Source organism: Giraffa tippelskirchi, chromosome 5 (assembly GCF_054371585.1).
Source record: "Giraffa tippelskirchi isolate mGirTip1 chromosome 5, T2T-mGirTip1v1.2.pri, whole genome shotgun sequence".
NCBI classification, from domain to species: domain Eukaryota; kingdom Metazoa; phylum Chordata; class Mammalia; order Artiodactyla; family Giraffidae; genus Giraffa; species Giraffa tippelskirchi.
The window spans coordinates 107,845,739-107,866,684 of NC_137279.1; the positions used below are offsets into that span (position 1 = coordinate 107,845,739).

General features: G+C 37.4%; 1 protein-coding gene across 6 annotated transcripts in view; it reads right to left on the reverse strand.

The window, feature by feature from the left end:
- SYCP1 (synaptonemal complex protein 1) overlaps positions 1 to 20,946 on the reverse strand; it is a 125,341-nt gene that overhangs the window by 86,232 nt on the left and 18,163 nt on the right. For all 6 annotated transcript variants that reach the window (XM_081493333.1, XM_081493332.1, XM_081493334.1 and 3 more), the window contains 4 exons: positions 20,767 to 20,840; positions 16,743 to 16,851; positions 900 to 994; positions 186 to 370 (listed from right to left, as the gene is read on the reverse strand). In XM_081493333.1, the coding sequence (XP_081349459.1) occupies positions 186 to 370; positions 900 to 994; positions 16,743 to 16,851; positions 20,767 to 20,840 (463 nt within the window). The remainder of the gene's footprint in view (positions 1 to 185; positions 371 to 899; positions 995 to 16,742; positions 16,852 to 20,766; positions 20,841 to 20,946) is intronic.

Genomic DNA, 20,946 nt, shown 5'->3' on the forward strand with positions numbered 1-20,946 from the left:
TCTCTTTTCCTAGGATACCTGCCTACCCAATACAAACTCTTTAAATGTGTTCCCAGTTTATATACAAAAAGATACTTGGTTACAGTTATTATAGGAATTACCAGTCAGTTGACAATGAATAGAAAATGGCACTGAATATTAGAAGTGAATTGTTTTTTATTCAGCTAAATAAGCAGTAACTTTACCTTTGCTGTTCTGTTGTCAATAATTCATTCAAGTTGCAGATAGTAGTTTTAAGTTCAGTAACCACAGATGAATGGGCAGCTTTAGCTTTATTAAATTCTTCCATTTGAGCTTCTTTTTCTCCAGTGAGTTGATATATATTTTTGGTTGCTATCTGTAAATCTTTCTCTAAAGCCATTTGAGCATTCTAAATGAAATAAAATACAAACAAAAGCTATGAACCAAGTGCTTAAGAAAAAAAAGCTGAATTCATCTGCTTTCTGTAAATTTGTTGCCTCTCACCCCTTACCCCTAAACCTGCCACCCCTCTGACCCCGGTCTCTCCTTACCCTCTCACCCTCTTCTACTCCACACTGACCAATCTGGAGTGCCCCACCCACTAATCATTTCCATTCACCATTGCTCCAAAGCCCATCTATAGTCCCAGCCTATCCATGGAGTCTTTCTAACCAATCCAGTCCATAGTGTTCTTTCAATTCTTAGAAATATTGTAGAATTTTTGCCTGAATCATGTTGATACCTAGCATAGTCTTGCATTTTAGTTATACTTTTGGTGTGTTTATCAAGTGTCTCTATTAAACTATAAGCACTTTGAGATTCTATCTTCTCTATTTGAAGCTTCAGGGCCTTTTACATAGTATTAGCATTCAATAAACATTTGTTGACTGATTGATGGTGCGAGGATTATTAGGAATTTATCAATTTTTAAATCATACCACACTTCTTTGCAAAGACATTTTAATATCTTGTAGTTCTGATGTCAAATGATCCTGCTTCTCATTTGATTCTTTTAAGTTTTCATTCTGTAATTCTAAAAAAGAAAGTTGTAAATAGATATTTACTTAATAGAAAATACAAACCAAGAAAACAAATTATTTGTAACAATTATTTTTTCCTCCATTACATACTCCAAAATGAGGCAGAATTATGCAAATATGGATTCACTGATATTGGTCATCATCAACTTTTGTTGACCATCAAAATTGTTATTGCCCAAGCACTCAAAGATGAACATATAGGGGTTTTAGTGCTACATTTTTTAGTAATAGCTAAGCATTGGAAGCACTTCCCTGGTGGCTCAGACAGTAAAGAATCTGCTTGCAGTGCAGGAGATCTGAGTTCGATCCCTGAGTCGGGAAGATTCCCTGGAAAAGGGAATGGCTACCACTCTAGTATTTTTGCCTGAAGAAATGCATGGACGGAGGAGCCTGGTGGGCTACAGTCCACGGAGTCACAAAGAGTAGGACATGACTGAGTGACTATCTATCATTCACTCACTCACGCATGCATTAACAACCTTAATATTCAAAAGGAGACAGGTTAGACTATGGTGATACAATGATATACCATGTAGCCACTGTAAATGATGATGTAGCTGTTTATTTGTTACTAATTTGGACATCCATAAAATATATAATAAAAAGGGCAAGTTAAAAACAGCATGTATATAAATAGTGCATATGAAAGGAAAGAACACACAAAAAGTTCAAAAGCAATTTATCTCCTAATGGTGAAATTGTTCATGATTTTATTTTTATCATTTACTATTTTGATTTTATATTTTTCTAAATTATTGCATTTACTTATTTAAATACTATGAAAAAAAGCTAATAACTCCACTTGATAGCTAATATTTACTAAACCCTAAGTGTCAGGTGCTATTTTCTATGCTTTATCTGTGTGCATTCACTTTTAAATCTCATAAAAACACGAACAGTAAGAAGCTCATGCTCTTCTCTGGGTTCAAATTATTCTATTTCCTTTTACTAGCTACCTACACATGGGCATGATAACCAACTGCTCCCTACTTTACCCACATGGAAAATGATAGTTAATGATATTTCAAAGAGTTTCTATTAGGATTATACAAGATAATGCAACTTAAAACATTTAATCACAGTGTCTAGCATCTAGTAAAATGTTAAATACTATTATGATGATGGTGATGATGATATGGTGTATACAGAAACTGGAACTACTGGGCAGGCAGACAAATAATCAAAAATAAGTGCTGATGAGTACTCATGAGCAATTCTGGGAATAAATACAGAGGTGGTACCTAAGCCTAAGACCAATAACTGTTAGAAGTAAGGAGAGACAGACATAGGAGAGGGAAAGTTCAGGGAAGGCTTCCAGAAAGTGACAGCTGAGTTAAAACATTTGAAAGCCAGTGACGATTAACAAGAGTAACGGGAGCTGAGGGAGGAAAGAAAATCACAAGAGATACGAAACAGCATATACAAAGTCAAAAAACAGAAGAGATAGGATAAACATTCTGAAGTCTGAAATGTATTTCAACAGCATGAAACAAAGCACAAGAGAGAAATCATAATATCTGCTATATTAGATATGATTGGAAAAATAATGACAAAATCATAATAGGATTCACATAATTTGCTCAGAAGTATATGCTTCCCAAGTCATGAAAAACAATAAAGGATGTCAAGCAACAGAATAATGCTTCAGACTTGTATCTTTAAAAAATTCCAATCTCAAAATCTGTGTAGAAATGAAAGGATTAGTGCTCCAACTCTAGGAAAAGAATATCTGGAGAGAGGGAAATGATAACTAAAGACTGTCTATTACAATAACGTTTATAATGGTCTATTAATAAGTGTCTCCTCTGAGAAATCATAATCACAAACTAGTAGTTAGGCATGTGTGGGAGCAGAATATATGCTGCTTAAATATACTAAAAATCTCTAAGCCAAAACTTAATTTGAAGTTCCCCTAAGCTCCCCCAGAGTCCCGGAAGCTATAAATGTAAATTTTCTCTGTAAAAATATACCTCCAATTCAGTACTTAAAGAATTTCCACAGACGAAATTATAGGACTTCACAATCAAAAACCACAAGAGTAAACAGAATACTACTACAAGAAAAGTCAGCAGAAAAAAGACAAACTTTGACCTGATTGCAATATTTCAGATGTTAGGATTACTGGCTGTAATTACTAGATTAAAAAAAAAAAAGCATTGTATCACTTTTAAAAACTAAAAGAAGGGATTTTGCTGGTTGTCCAATGGTTAAAACTCCATGCTTCCAACGCAAGAAACACAGGCTCAATCGCAGATTAGAGAATGAAGATCCCACATGCCATGCAGCCCAGCCAAAAGATTTTTTTTTTAATTAAAAACAAAAAAGGTAAAAGAAATAAGGAAAATATCCAAAAACTAAAACTTATGTAGAAATGACATATAAAATTGAAACTGAAAATTCTATTGGAGTAATAGTGAGGTATGTCATTTTAAACAAACACACCTCTAAAAGGGAATGAAAAATTCAGGATCAAATATTAAGAACATTAAAATTATTAAACTCCTGAAAAAATAACATGAAATTAATGGTTACAAAGTGAAGGCAAAATAGAAGTAACATAAGCACAAAAACTGCTTTTGCCTCAAGGAATTCACAAGTCCTGGCAAAGCTGGATTTTGATCTGAAATTATGATGAAGTGAGAAAAAAATATGAAAACTCCAAGACTGTATAAGGTAAGAAGTTCAAGAATTAAACCTTTGTACAATAAGTTCAGTTCGGTTCAGTTGCTCAATCATGTCTGACTCTTTACGACCCCACGTACTGCAGCACGCCAGGCTTCCTTGTCCATTACCAAACCCAGAGCATGCTCAAACTCATGTTCATCAAGTCAGTGACTCCATCCAACCATCTCATCTTCTGTCGTCCCCTTCTCCTCCTGCCCTCAATCTTTCCCAGCATCTGGGTGTCTCCAAATGAGTCAGTTCTTCGTATCAGGCGGCCAAAGTATTGAGGCTTCAGCATCAGTCCTTCCAATGAATATTCACGACTGATTTCCTTTAGGATTGACTGGTTTGATCTCCCTCCAGTTCAAGGGATTCTCGAGAGTCTTCTTCAACACTACAGTTCAACAGCATCAATTCTTCAGCATTCCGTTTTCTTTATGGTCCAACTCTCACATCCATACATGACTACTGGAAAAACCACAGCTTTGACTATATGGACCTTTGTGGGCCAAGTAAGGCTCTGCTTTTTAATATGCTGTCTAGGTTTGTCATAGCTTTCTTCCAAGGAGCAAGCGTCTTTTAATTTCATGGCTGTAGTCACCATCTGCAGTGATTTTGGAGCCCAAGAAAAGAAAGTCTCTCACTGTATCCATTGATTGCCCATCTATCTGCCATGAAGTGATGAGACTGGATGTCATGATCTTAGCTTTTTGAATGTTCAGTTTTAAGCCAGCTTTTTCACTCTCCTCTTTCACCTTCATCAAAAGGCTCTTTAGTTACTCTTCACTTTCTACCATAAGGGTGGTGTCATCTGCATATCTGAGGTTATTGGTATTTTTCCTGGCAATCTTGATTCCTGCTTGTGCTTCATCCATCCCAGCATTTCGCGTGATGTACTCTGCATAGAAGTTAAATAAGCAGGATGACAATATACAGCCTTGATGTACTCCTTTCCCAATTTGGAACCAATCCATTGTTCCATGTCTAATTCTAACTGTTGCTCCTTGACCTGCACACAGATTTCTCAGGAGGCAGGTAAGGTGGTCTGGTATTCCCATCTCTTTCAGAATTTTCCACAGTTTGTTGTGATCCAACAGTCAAAGGCTTTACCATAGTCAATGAAGTAGATGTTTTTCTGGAATTTCATTGCTTTTCTATGATCCAACGGATGTTGGGAATTTGATCTCTGGTTTCTCTGGCTTTCTAAATCCAGATTGAACATCTGGAAATTCTTGGTTCACGTACTGTTGAAGCCTAGCTTGGAGAATTTTGAGCATTACTTTGCTAGCGTGTAAGATGACTGTAATTGTACAGTAGTTTGAACATTCTTTGGCATTGCCTTTCTTTGGGATTGGAATGAAACCTGACCTTTTCGAGTCCTGTGGCCACTACTGAGTCTTCAAAATTTGATGGCATATTGAGTGCAGCACTTCAACAGCATCATCTTTTAGGATTTGAAATAGCTCAACTGGAATTTCATCTAGCTTTATTTGTAGTGATACTTCCTAAGTCCCATGTGACTTTGCACTCCAGAATGTCTGGCTCTAGGTGAGTGATCACACCATTGTGGTTATCTGGGTCATAAGATCTTATTGGTATAGTTCTTGCCACCTCTTCTTAATATCTTCTGTTTCAGTTAGGTCCATGCCATTTCTGTCCTTTATCGTGCCCATCTTTGCATGAAATATTCCCTTGGTATCTCTAATGCTCTTAAAGAGTCTTTCCTATCTCTAGTCTTTCCCATTCTGTTGTTTTCTTCCATTTCTTTGCACTGATCACTTAGGAAGGCTTTCTTATCTCTTCTTTCTATTCATTGGAACTCTGCATTCAGATGTATATATTTTTCCTTTTCTTCTTTGCCTTTCACTTCTCTTCTTTCCTCAGCTATTTGTAAGCCCTCCTCAGCCTTTTTTCATTTCTTTTTCTTGGGGATGATTTTGATCACTGCTTCCTGTACAACACTACGAACCTCTGTTCATATTTCTTCAGACACTCTATCAGATCTAATCCCTTGAATCTGTTTGTCACTTCCACTGTATAATCATAAGGGTTTTGATTTAGGTAATACCTGAATGCCCTAGTGGTTTTCAGTACTTTCTTCAATATAAGTCTGAATTTTTCAATAAGGAGTTCATGATTTGAGCCACAGTCAGCTCCCGTTCTTGTTTTTGCTGACTGTATAGAGCTTCTCCATCTTCAGCTGCAAAATCAGTCTGATTTTGGTATTGACCATCTGGTGATGTCCATGTGTAGAGTCATCTCTTGTGTTCATGGAAGAAGGTGTTTGCTATGACCAGTCTGTTCTCTTGGCAAAACTCTGTTAGCCTTTGTCCTGCTTCATTTTGTACTCCAAGGCCAAACTTGCTTGTTACTCCAGGTATCTCTTGACTTGTTGCTTTTGTATTCCAGTCCCCTGTGATGAAAAGGACATTTTTTTCTCTTTGGTGTTAGTTCTAGAAGGTCTTGTAGGTCATCACAGAACAGTTCAACTTCAGCTTCTTTGGCATTAGTGATTGGGGCATAGACTTGGATTACTGTGATATTGAATGGTTTGCCTTGGAAATGAATAGAGATCATTCTGCCATTTTTGAGACTGCACCCAATACTGCATTTCAGACTCTTTCGTTGACTATGAGGGTTACTTCATTTCTTCTAAGGGATTCTTGCACACAGTAGTATATATAATGGTCATCTGAATTAAATTCATTCATTCTGGCCCATTTTAGTTTACCGATTCCTAAAATGTCGATGTTCACTCTTGTCATCTCCTGTTGACCACTTCCAATTTACCTTGATTCATGGACCTACCATTCCAGGTTCCTATATAATATGTTCTTTACAGCATTGGACTTTACTTCCATTACCAGTCACATCCAGAACTGAGCAGTTTTCACTTTGGTTCAGCCTCTTTATTCTTTCTGGAGCTATTTCTCTACTCTTCTCCAGTAGCATATTGGGTGGCAACCAACCTGGGGAGTTAACCTTTCAGTGTCATATCTTTTTGCCTTTTCATACTGTTAATGGATTTCTCAAGACAAGAATACTGAAGTGGTTTGTCATTCCCTTCTCCAGTGGACCACGTTTTGTCAGAACTCTCCACCATGATCTGTCTGTCTTGGGTAGCCCTACACAGCTTGGCTCATAGCTTCATTGAGTTAGACAAGACTGTGATCCATATGATTAGTTTGCTTGGTTTTCTCTGATTGTGGTTTTCATCCTGTCTGCCCTCTAATGGATAAGGATAAGAGGCCTGTGGAAGCTTCCTGATGGGAGGGACTGGTGGTGAGGGAATCTGGATCTTGCTATGATGGATGGTGCCATGCTCAGTAAATCTTTAACCCAATTTTCTGTTGATGGGCGGGGCTGTGTTCTCTCCCTGTAGTTTGGCCTCAGGCCAAACTATGGTACGGGTAATTATTATAATGGCAACCTCCTTCAAAAGGACTTACACCAGCACACCGGCTCCCAGGACTGTTGTAGTCAGTGCCCCTGACTCCACCACAGCCCACTGTCAACCCACACCTCTGTCTGAGACTCCTGGAAACTCACAGTCAAGTCTGGCTCAGTCTCTTGTGCAGTCACTGCTCCTTTCTCCTGGGTCCTTGTGCACACAAGGTTTTGTTTGTGCCCTCCAAGAGTCTGTTTCCCCAGTCCTGTGGAAGTTCTATAATCAAATCCCACTGGCCTTCAAAGTAAAATTCTTTGGGGGTGCTCAGTCCCTTTGCCAGATTCCCAGGTTGGGGAATTTTTTATGGGCCCTAGAACTTTTCAACAGTTGGAGAACTTCTTTGGTATAATTTTTCTCCAGTTTGTGGGTTATCTGCTTGGTGGGTCTATGGCAAGGCTAATGGCGACCTTCTCCAAGAGAACTTATGCCACACGCCATGGCTCCCAGGTCTGCTACAGCCAGAGCCCCTGTCCCCACAGCAGGCCACTGCTGACCTGTGCCTCTGCAGGAGATACTCAGACACTGAAAGGCAGATCAGGCTCAGTCTCTGTGGAGTCTCTGGGTCCTAGTGCACACAAGGTTTTGTTTGAGGCCTCTGAGCATCTCTGGCAGGTATGGGGTTTGATTTTAAATGCAATTTTGTACAGTAAGCTAGGACAATCATTATATATGGATGAAGCAAAAGTAAACAAACCCTCAAGCAAATTTGCAGCACAGGTTTACATCACCCGAGCGGTCCAATTAATCCCAAGCCATGAAACTGACTTAAGATGGGTAGAGCCACCAGGCACATGGTAAAAGCAAATGAGAATCCTCCAAAGAGGAAGCTAAACTACCTACATACAGGCAGGCCTTATTATACTAATAAGAGAAAGTTTTTCTTGAAAAAATTTTGTCAAGAAAAATAATAAACATGTAGTCAACTATGTATAAAATAGATACTAATGAGAACCTACTGTATAGAACAGGAAACTCTACTCAGTGCTCTCAAATGACCTATATAGGAAGGAAATCCAAAAAAGAGGAGATTATGTACACATATGGCTGATCCACTTTGAGCTACAGTAGAAAATAACAATTCTGTAAAGCAACTATACTCCAACATAATTTTTTTAAAAATGTAGTCAAAGACAAAAAGGTACCCAATAAAATAAGGCTAAATAAATAAAACAAAATCTGGACTAAAATGTATCAGAAAAAAAGACAAATATTTAAGATAAAGAATTATCAGAAAGAAACTATAAACAGTTATTCTTAGTATATTTAAAGAATAAAAAGCTTAAATTAAATAAGAAACAAAATTACATAAAGTAGAATAGCAGATCTGAAAAATAAGAATAACATCTTATAATAAACATCTAATAACTAAAACTGAAAGAATTCATAGTGGATGAGAAACAAAAATAGAATTAGTAATGACAAAATGGGTCAAACAAAATCATGTAGAATAAGGCATAGAAAGGCAAAACTGTGAAAAGATAGAAAGGAAATTAACAGTCACAGAAGACAGAAAATTAGCATGAGTTTTATTCAAATTTCCAAAAGGAGAGGAAACAGAGAATAGAACAAATATAATGTCTGAAGAAAAGCAATAATAAAAGACATTAATTTACAGATTTAAAAAACTATAAAATAAAATTAAGCATATGTCATATCATACTGAAAATGCCAAAATATCAAAAACAAAGCAAATCTAAAAAACCCCAAGACAGGGAAAGGATAACTTATCTTCAAATGTTCAACAGTTAGTTTGACAAGTGATACAAAGGAAACCAAAAGAAAGCAAATACTACCTTCAGTGTGCTAAAACAAAATAGTTTTAATATACAGTGTGCCAACCAGAAATATATACCAAACAAAAAAATCCTTTCAGATGAGAATGAACAAACAAATGTTCAGACAAATAGGAGAGAGATCATCACAAACATATTTTCACTAAAGGATATCCTAAGTATTCCTCTTCAAGGCAGAAAGAATAGGACCCAGATTAAAGATCTAAGAATTAAGGGGAGGGATCAAGATCAAAATGAGAAGAGCAAGAGGACATGAAACTTATCTCCCCACCAGGAACACATCAGAAATACATCTATATGCAGAATGATACTCACTGAAAACTAAGTGAAAAATGGCAGGAAAACACTTGTACATCCAAACTGTAAGATGGAATCCGGTAGGAAGAGAAGAGAAGCAATCAGATCAGGACCTCTGCCTCATGAGGCGACATGGAAGAGGAAGGGAACCCTCCTTGAGAGATGAGCAGTTCAAATCACATTTTGGGTATACTAGCCCTCAGGTCCAAAAGCAGGAAGACAAGTCACCTAAACTGGTTAGAAAACCAGTGAGACTAACAAGGGGGCTGTAAGAAACCTAGATTCAAATCATGAAGAGAGGTGCAACATTTGCTTACTCCTGAAACAAGGCAGAGAAAGTAAATTGAAATTGCACCAGACTCTAGCCTGTTTCCCGTAACTTCCAAAGTGTGCCACCCAGCCTGAGCCAAGTGACTGCTCAGGCCTTGCTTGCTTTGCAACACAACTCCACACTAGGGAAAGAGTTGCTGTGGCTGAGGACAGTGCTCAGTTGTGAGGGACTATACCAGCCCAGACACAAAACAGCATCTGAATAGGGAGGTGCATCCATTACCAGCACTTACAGTAGCAATGTATCAGAAGTTGTACCAGATTCTGACTATAGCTGACACCACCATAGCTTGTACCCAGACCCACATCAGGCGTGCCTGCCTGTTCTACAGCCCAACTCCAAACTAAGGTGAGGGTTGCAAAGGCAGTTTAGACCCAGAACAATGTCTAAAGAGGCAGGGGCAGCGATTAATGGTACTCACAGAGGCAGTGCATTAAAAGCAATCCAGACTCTAACTGTAATCAGGGATGCCACAACCCATACTCAGACCAACATCAAGCACTTGCACTGCCCCCTCTTGCTCCAGAACTACTCCATATGAAGTAAGGGCACCAGTGCTGGGAGGGAAGGGAGCACACATCTCGAACGAACAAAGATAGCTCAGACCCAACTCTTACAGCTTCTGCTTGAACAATTGGAGACCTGACCCTGCCTCCAACACGGTAATGTTGGCCACTGAGAAAAGAAACCCTGGCTCACACTTGACTGTGGCTCTAGTCCCTCCATTTCCAACCCAACCTCTTAGCAAGGTGATAGTTGCCAGCACACACTGGGAAAAGACATGATTCATGCTCACATCAGATCCTGTTCACAACATATAAAAATAATAATAAAAGATTTTTAATCAGAGATAAAAAGTTAACACTAGAAAAGTAGGTTTAACATTAGAAAATAACACTAAAAACTAATCACTAATAAAGGAAAAAATATGACAATCTCAATATATGCCCCCTAAAAAGTATTTGATTTTTATTGCTATTTTTGTGGATATTGAGTCAATATCCATTCATTATAAAACTCCTTGATATATTAGAAATAGACAGAATTCTCTTCCAGAAAGCAAGGATGCAATAATAAGCAACTGCATTTCTCATAACTAGCTTTGTGCCTGGCATAGAACAGAAAGGAGGTTAATAAAATTTGAATGGATAAATTAATGAGTAATGATTTGAAAGTGCTAATATATATCCAAAAGAAAGTTTCCAACTGCCTTCTAAGTCTTTTATACATGTACTGTAGGACAATATACAGCTAACATTCAAAAGGATAGCAAAGAAGCAGAGACCTCAAATTTGCTAAAGCCAGAAGGTAAAGAAAACTTGCATAAATATGTTGAGGAAGAAAAAAATTTTATATGCTATGTATGAAGAGCAAGGGTTTCCAGGTCAAAGTTTGGAAAGGAGAGGAACAACGGAATTTAAGACAAGGAGAAAAGCCAACACTGATAAGAGAATGAAAAAAAGTAATGGGTTTAATCATGGATGACTGATATGTAGCCTCATGAAAAAGACCCAAACCCCCTCCAAACAGAATCCTATTTAAAAGTATAGTACTCTTAATAAACAGAGAGAAAAAGAGTCAAAATTTTCTCCCCTTAAATTTTTTTCTTAAATCTCTGATCATTGATACTCTTTAGCAGACAAGTATTGGCAAGTGATGAAAATTAGGTAACAGCAAGAAAATATTATTATTTTCTTGTAAAATTATTTCCTTATTGCCAAATTCAGACTTAAATTGAAGAAAAGTAGGGAAAACCACTAGACCATTATGTATGACCTAAGTCAAATCCCTTACAATTATACAGTGGAAGTGACAGATTCCAGGGACTAGATCTGAAAGACAGAGTGCCTGAAGAACTATGCACAGAAATTAGGGACATTGTACAGGAGGCAGTGATCAAGACTATCCCCAAGAAAAAAAAAAGTAAAACAGCTGTCTGAGGAGGCCTTACAAATAGCTGAGAAAAGAGAGGCTAAAGGCAAAGGAGAAGAGGAAAGATATACCCATTTGAATGCAGAGTTCCAAAGAATAGCAAGGATAAGAAAACCTTTCTCAGTGATCAGTGCAAAGAAACAGAGGAAAACAATAGAACGGGAAAGACTAGGGATCTCTTCCAGAAAATTAGAGATACCAAGGGAACAGTTCATGCAAAGATGGGCACAAAAAAGGACAGAAATGGTATGGACTTAACAGAAACAGAAGATATTAAGAAGAGGTGGCAAGAACTATACCAATAAGATCTTCATGACCTAGATAACCACAATGGTGTCATCACTCACCTAGAACCAGACATCCTAGAATGCGAAGTCAAGTGGGCCTTAGGAAGCATCACTACAAACAAAGCTAGTGGAGGTGATGGAATTCCAGTTGAGCTATTTCAAATCCTCAAAGATGATGCTGTTGAAGTGCTGCACTCAATATGCCAGCAAATTTGGAAGACTCAGCAGTGACCACAGGACTGGAAAAGGTCAGGTTTCATTCCAATCCCAAAGAAAGGCAATGCCAAAGAATGTTCAAACTACCACACAATTGAACTCATCTCACATGCCAGCAAAGTAATGCTCAAAATTCTCCAAGACAGGCTTCAACCGTATGTGAACCATGAACTACCAGATGTTCAAGCTAGATTTAGAAAAGCCAGAGAAACCAGAGATCAAATTGCCAACATCCGTTGGATCATAGAAAAAGCAAGAAGGCTCCAGAAAAACATCTACTTCTGCTTCATTGACTACACCAAAGCCCTTGACTGTGGGGATCACAACAAACTGTGGAAAAATCTTAAAGAGATGAGAATACCAGACTACCTCACCTGCCTCCTGAGAAATCTGTATGCAGGAAAAGAAGCAATAGTTAGAATGGGACATGGAACAACAGACTGGTTCCAAATCGAGAAAGGAGTACATCAAGGCTGTATATTGTCACCCTGCTTATTCAACTTATATGCACCATACATCATGCGAAATGCCAGCCTGGATGAAGCACACGCTGGAATCAAGATTGCTGGGAGAAATATCAATAACCTCAGATATGCAGATGACACCACACTTATGGCAGAAAACTAAGAACTAAAGAGCCTCTTGATGAAAGTGAAAGTGGAGAGTGAAAAAGCTGGCTTAAAACTCAACATTTAGAAAACTAAGAGCATGGCATCCAGTCTCATCACTTCATGGCAAATAGATGGGAAAACAATAGAAACAGCAACAGACTTTATTTTCTTGGGCTCCAAAATCACTGCAGATGGTGACTGCAGCCATGAAATTAAAAGATGCTTGCTCCTTGGAAGAAAAGCTATGATCAACCTAGACAGCATATTAAAAAGTAGAGACATTACTTTGCCAACAAAGGTCTGTCTAGTCAAAGCTATCGTTTTTCCAGTAGTCATGTATGGGCTACTGGAGAGTTGGACTAAAGAAAGCAAAGCACCGAAGAACTGATGTTTTCGAACTGTGGTGTTGGAGAAGACTCTTGGGAATCCCTTGGACTGCAAGGAGATCAAACCAGTCAATCCTAAAGGAATCAATCTTGAATATTCATTGGAAGGACTGATGTTGAATCTGAAGCTCCAGTACTTTGACCACCTGATGAGAAGAACTGACTCATTGGAAAAGACCTTGACACAGGGAAAGACTGAAGGCAGGAGGAGAAGGGGACAACAGAGGATGGGATAATTGGATGGCATCACTAACTCAATGGACATGAATTTGAGCATGCTCCAGCAGTTGGTGATGGACAGGAAAGCCTGGCATGCTGCAGTCCATGGGGTCGCAAAGAGTCAAACACAACCGAGCGACTGAACTGAAGAAAATATTAAAAATAAAAATTAGCTGATCATAATTAATTTAAATGGATAGTTCCAGGGAGAATAAAGTAATTGGTAACAGATGAACTCTCATGCTGAAAATAACTACTAAACACAGAAACAAATCAAAACAAAAAGGACTAAAGAGGCTAAGATTCCTAACAGATATGTCCCAATAAGTGAACTGACAAAATTTAGCTGACATCTACTGATTCTAGGCATGAGCAAGAGGCCTAAATGCTGGCTTGGTCTCAGCAGAGGGTTGTTGCCAGGGGATTAAAATAGACAGCATATATGTGACAACCTAGAGGGGTGGAATAGAATGGGAGGTGGGAGGGAGGTTCAAGAGAAAGGGGATATACCTATGGTTGATTCATGTTAATATATGGCAGAAACCAACACAATATTGTAAAGCAATTATCCTCCAATTAAAAATAAATAAATTTTAAAAAATAGCATAGTTTCATGGGTCTCAAAGAGCTGAATAAACAAAATTTAAGACTCAAAATAAACCTCATAAACTTGACTATTTCCCTTTATTCAGCTCAGCCTCTAATTGGATTATAGTAATGAGCCCAATTTCTCCCTAGCAAACAAAAAACAACATCAGCCAGAGCCTGTAACTTTTCTTATAACAATGCATGGAATTCAACCAAAAAATTACTGGACACATCAAAAGATAAGGACAAATCACTAAAAAGTAAGATTAAAAAGAAATAGAAAGTAGAATGGAGGTTACCAAGGGCTGAGGGGAGAAGGAAATGGGAAGTTACTGCTTAATGGATACAGCAATTTTGCAAGATGAAGAGTTCTGGAGATAAATACTACTGATGATTGCCTAACAATGTGAATGTATCTGTGCCACTGAACCATACACTTAAAAATGATTAAGATAGTAAATTTTATGTTATATGTATTTTACCATGTTTGTAAAACAGAAACAGATCAAAAAGTGAGCCAGATGTTGAAGTAAAAAGAGAAGAACTATAAAATATCAATGACTAATTTATTTTAAAAGGATGAAACGTCACTTTTAAAAGAGAAGTTAACCAGAGAAATGGAATCTTTAGAAAAATAATTAAATGGAAATTTTAGAAGGAAGAAATATGATTAAAGTTATGAATTCAATAAATGAGTTTAAAAGCAATTAGATACAGTAGAAGGCAGGGTTAGATAACAGGTCAATAGAATATATCTAAGCCGAAACAAAGAGAAAAACAAGTGGAAGATAGATAGATAGATGGGAAACAATGAAAAGTAACTTAAATAAATATATTTCAGTGGCTATAAGTCTGCAGAATCATACATTGTTATTTATTACCAATAAGTTGTTTCCAGTTTATATGATAAGATTAAACATTCATTCATCTTAACAACTATTAAAATTCTATTACATATACATAGCAACATGTTGGGCACTAGAGTTACAAAGATATTTAGTAAGACACTGCCCTCAAGACGCTCAAGGTCACAGGAGACATACAAGTAATGCTTAAGCCACTCTTAACAATAAAGAGTTCAATAGAATTTAGCCAATAGATTTGGAGAGGTGGTAGAAGGTTCATTTTGGTTAGTAGAAGTAGCCAAAAGCTGGTGAGAGAGGGAGAACATAAAATGTAAAAGAAGTTAAACAATTTCAGTATCTGGAGTACAGGACATAGTAATGACAGTAAGGTAAAATGAGCAGGCATAGGTTAACAGGAGCTAAATAATTCTTTGCCATGTTTTTAAGAGAAATGTGAAAAAATGCCACAAGATCTCCATGATGTTCTCAAAGGAGCACAGTATTTCACAAAGTGCACACCTTTCAAGTACCTTACTACTTGAACAAGTTTGAAAAATACTCAATAGTCTAAAATATTACATGACACTAAAGATCCTTCATAATCTGATCCAAACATTTTTTCCAGTCTCATCTGAGTTCTTTAAGATATAGACTTAAAGATATATACTAATATATATGTTATATTAGTATACTAACATATAGTAATCAGTGCTTCAAATATACCCTAATTTTCACACTTTCAAGACTTGCACAAGCCATTTCTTCTGCCTACACTCCCTCCTCTAATTCACTGTCTAGGGAACTTTTAATCATCTATGGTCTCCTTACCCTGGAGAAGGAAATGGCAACCTATTCCAGTACTCTTGCCTGGAAAATCCCATGGACGGAGGAGCCTGGTAGGCTACAGTCCATGGGGTCACAAAGAGTCGGACAAGACTGAGCAACTTCACTTTCTTTCTTTCTTTTAGTAGTTGTGACACATGAACTTAGTTGCGCCGAGGCATGTGGAACCTTCCTGGATCAGGGATCAAACCCGTGTCCCCTGCATCGGCAGGCGGATTCTTAACCACTGGATCACCAGGGAAGTTCTGAATTGTCTTATTTAGGCTTTAATATTTGCTGGTTTAACATTTTGGCATACCTGACAGCATTCGTTGCCTGGTGGCTCAGATGGTAAAGCATCTGCCTGCAATGCAGGAGACCTGGGTTCAGTTCTCCTGGGTCAGTAAGATCCCCTAGAGTACTCTTGACTGGAAAATTCCATGGATGGAGGAGCCTGGTAGGTGACAGTCCATGGGATCACAAAGAGTCAGACACAACTGAGCAACTTCATTCGTTCATGGTCTACTTCAACAAACAACTTTTCCTTAATGCTTTTCCAAATGCCTTGCTCCAAGAATAATTAATAATTATCTCCATAGTGCTCCTAGAGTATTCATTTATTTACAAAATATATGAATGCCTAATATATATCAGGCACTGTTTTATGCACTTGGAATGCATCAATGAACAAAAAAAGACAAAGATCCCTATTTTCATGGAGCACCTTACTGAAACTTGAAGAAAATGAGAGTATGGAAAGGGAAAAGAGGAGCACATCTTCTTTGAAAAAGCTTCTTAAGTGACTGTTATTCCCTCCTCCAACTTTTTCAACCTGCGTGGAGAATTACAGCATTAAAAACCATTACAACAAAACTGTGTTAGTCGCTCAGTTGTGTCCAACTCTGTGACCCCATGGACTGTATCCTGCCAGGCTCCTCTGTCCATGGGATTTCCCAGGCAAAAATACTAGTGTGTGTGTGGTGTATGCATGCTCAGTCGTATCTGATTCTTAGAAACCCCATGGATTGTAACCCGCCTGGCTCCTCTGTCCATGGGTTTTTCCAGACAAGAATACTGGAGTGTGTAGCCATTCCTTTCTCCAAGGTATCTTCCCAACCCAGGGATTGAACCCGGGTCTCCAGCACTGCAGGCAGATTCTTTAACTGTCTGAGACACCAGGGAAGCCCAAAACATTACAACAGAACTGTTTCATTACAATAAAACTGTAATGAAAGCTAAAATTTTAAACATAACAAGAGGAATACATAAGACATTGTCATATTTTCTTATATAAATTCTTACTTGTCTTTTCCTCCAATTGATTAATTTTATTTCTGGACTCCTCTAGCAGAAATGTTAACTCTTTCGTTTTATTTTCTTTCTCAGTACTTTGGGTCAACAGCAGTGATACCTAAAATGATATATTTAAATAGTACATTATAGATACAAAAAATTAAATATGATACCTTAGCACTGATCATCATCTATGATTATTTTATATACTTCCTTATATGCTTTTCACCAGTCTGTGCCTGGCATTTAGTATGTGCGTGCACAACAAACATTTATTGAATGAAGGAATGAGCAAACTAATGCAACATACTTAATATTATAATAAGCATTTTAAGTTATCACTTAGAAGATTATATATTGGAATATACTGGTTCATTTATTCTATAAATATTATTGAGCACCTACTCTGTTCCAGAAACCATAATAAGTATTGAATATGCAGACATGATGGAACTCATCCAAGAAACTCATAGCCTAGACCAGGTGACAAACAACTAAACTTGAATATTATTGTAGAACAAAAATCTTACAGGAATTAGAAAAAAAAAATCTAAATTAGTCTTGGGGGATGTAATCAAAAATTAATCCTTCTCAAAGAATTGAACTGAATCTTGATAGACAAGTACAAATTAATCAGGCTAGGAGGAGGAAATGAGCATTCTAGACCTGTGTAAGAACACAAACGATCAAAAGATCATGCTTCTATTCAGAGAGCTGAAATGTTCAGATGGCTAGAATACAGAGTGCATGTAAAGGAAAGGTGAAAGATAAACTTATAGACTGAAGACTCACAGATTCAAGATGGCAACAGACCTCTCTACCCTATTTTCATCTTCAAACCACCCAAAAAATAACCACAGAAACAACAAAGATGGACTTCATCTTCCATGAAACCATGAGACTTCTATAATCCGACCCACAAAATGTAAAAAAGGAAAACAGTGAAAGGGAACAGAAAATGATTTAGCATAGAAATGCAAGATCAAAACTAAGCGTCTACACAGGGAAGATTACAAATGAGAAACAAGATAATTCAACCCTAAAGAAACCCAGAATGTTTCAAGAATTTGAAGCAACAGACACTGTGGAAGCTAGGTATGAAACACAAGACTAAGTAAAAGGAGAAGACTCTTGAGAGTCCCTTGGACTGCAAGGAGATCAAACCAGTCAATCCTAAAGGAAATCAATCCTGAATATTCATTGGAAGGATTGATGCTGAAGCTGAAGCTCCGATACTTTGGCCACCTGATGTGAAGAACTGACTCACTGGAGAAGACCCTGCTGCTGGGAAAGATTGAAGGCAGGAGAAGAAGAGGACGACAGAGGATGAGATGGTTGGATGGCATCGCCAACTCAATGGACATGAGTTTGAGCAAGTTCTGGGAGACAGTGAAGGACAGGGAAGCCTGGCTTGCTGCAGTCCATGGGGTTGCAAAGAGTCGGGCATGACTGAGAGACTGAACAACAACAACAAAAAGTACAAGGAGATTGGAAGTCTGCAGAGTAGTAAGGTTTCCCTAGGCCTCTTAACCCTCCTTTCCTGGACTCTACTTCCTAAAAGCCAATGTTATCAGAGAACAAGCCTATTCCATCTTTGCAAGAAACACCAGCATGATCAAATCAGAGGGAAAAAAAAAAAAGAATCTCTAAACCTGGATATTCCAGGCACAGGAAAGGTTAGAGACAAAAGATATAACTAAGAAGTCAACATATGGAATGATGAGATTCAGCCTACCCTGCTAACCCAGCCCCAAAATGCTATCAGCAAAGTTTACATTCCCAGGCAAGGAATTTGGAAATTTCTAGAAAAAAAAAGTCTTGCAAATAACAACACTTAGAACTTCCAGATATACAAGCAGGATTTAGAAAAGGCAGAGAAACCAGAGATCAAATTGTCAATATTCAGTGGATCGTGAAGAAAGCAAAGAAACTCCAGAAAAACATCTGTTTCATTAACTATGCAAACGCCTTTACTGTATGGATCACAACAAACTATGGAAAATTCCTAAAGAGATGGGAATACCAGACCACCTTACCTGCCTCCTGAGAAACCTGTATGCAGGTCAAGAAGCAACAGTTAGAACCAGATATGGAACAACAGACTGATATCAAACGGGGAGGGGAGTGTGCCAAGACTATATATTGGTACTCTATTTTTTAATTTATATGCAGAGTACATCATGCAAAATGCTAGGCAGAATGAATCACAAGCTGAAATCAGGATTGCCGGGAAAAATACCAATAACCCAGATATGGAGATGATACCACTCTAATGATAGAAAGTGAAGAGGAGCTAAAGAGCCTCTTGATGAGGGTGAAAGAGGAAAGTGAAAAGGCTGGCTTGAAATTCAACATGAAAAAAACTAAGACCATGGCATCCAGTTCCATCACTTCACAGCAAACAAATGGGGAAAAAGCAGAAACAGTGACAGATTTTATTTTCTTGGGCTCCAAAATCACTGCTGATGTTAACTGTAGCAATGAAACTAAAAGATGCTTGTTCCTTGGAAGAAAAGCTATGACAAACCTAGACAGTATATTCAAAAGCAGAGAAGTCACTTTGCCAACAAAGATCTGTATAGTCAGAGCTATGGTTTTTCCAGTAGTCATGTACGAATGTGAGAGTTGGACCACAAAGAAGGCCACCTGCTGAAAAACTGATGATTTCAAACTGTGGTGCTAGAGAGGACTCTTGACAGTCCCCTGGACAGCAAGGAGATCAAACCACTCAATCTTAAAGGAAATCAACTCTGAATTTATCTGGAAGGACTGATGCTGAAGCTGAAACTCCAATACTTTGGCTACCTGATGTGAAGAGCCAACTCACTGGAAATATGGGACAGATGGAGAGCAGAAAAAAAGGGGGCAACAGTGAATGAGATGGTTGGATGGCACCATCGACTCAAAGGACTTGAGTCTGAGCAAACTCTGGGAGATAGTGAAGGACAGGAAAGCTTGGCGTGCTGCAGTCCATGGGGCTGCAAAGAGTCAGACACAACAAAGCAACTAAACAACAAACAGAGCCCCCAGCAAAACACTAGCTGGCCACAGCATCATTTTTACAAAGAACACCCAAGATCTGAAAGTTCAGCTCATGTACTCAGGAGTCCAACAAGCTTCTCAGCATTTTATTCTATTTTTGTGTTCTGTATAATAAGCACAATTTTCACTTTTAAGAATACCTCCTTCTTTCAGAAATCTGGTTTAAAAAATATTGTTAAAATACAGAAAAAAATGCTAATTCTTTTAAAAGGTCAAAGTATAATACATAAATTAGAATTCTATTATTTAGCCAGAACTTACAGAAAACTCTAAGAATCTTCTTTGTACTTTCAATTAATATTTGCCATTATTGTTTAAGTATATATCCTTGTTATCTATAATTACAAGGTATTTGTGCCAAGTCAGATAAAAACTCAGAAAAAATAGGGAGAAGTAGAGAGATGATAGTCAAAATAACTATACTACATGAAGATTCCTTTCTATATTTTATTTTCCATTCTGGATTCAGAAAGCTTGAAACTGTTAAAGTTGGCATAATCATCATCCGAAATCAACATTCTTGTGACTGTAAAAGAATATAAACTCACCATTTTCAAGTTTCCCACTATGTGACATTAATAGAAAGAAGCAAAAGAACGTTTTAGTTCACCTTCATTGGTGTCATGAATCGCATATTTCAAAACAAACTGAAGAATGTGGGCTGCATGATCATGATCATATTTATATTTTATGAAGTTTTTGTCTGAACAAAAGTTCTGACAAAATAATATATTTTTACAGAATGTCCTAACACCCACTAATATAAATATTGTAGAAGATCCACTGATTTTAAAAAAAAGGGATAGCATTCAGTATGTGCAAATTTGAGTCAATGGAAATTAAGACATACGGAAAATAAATTTAAATACACATAATGTTAAAATTCAGAACTTTATCAAGCAGGCAGCAAATAAAAATTTCTCTTGAAATTTTAAGTATCTCATTTATTAGCAAATATAAAGGATACAGAAAATAGATTTGTAAAAAATACCTGCTTTTCCTTGTCATTTACTTTCTGCTTGTACTCTTCTTCAAGGTGTTGGATTTTTTCATAATCTTCCTTTACTTTGAAAGTAAAACAAATATACTTTAATATAACTGTATCACAAATAAAATTTTAGGTTTCTGATATTTTATTTCACTTCCTTATTTATCTAGATATTAAATTCCA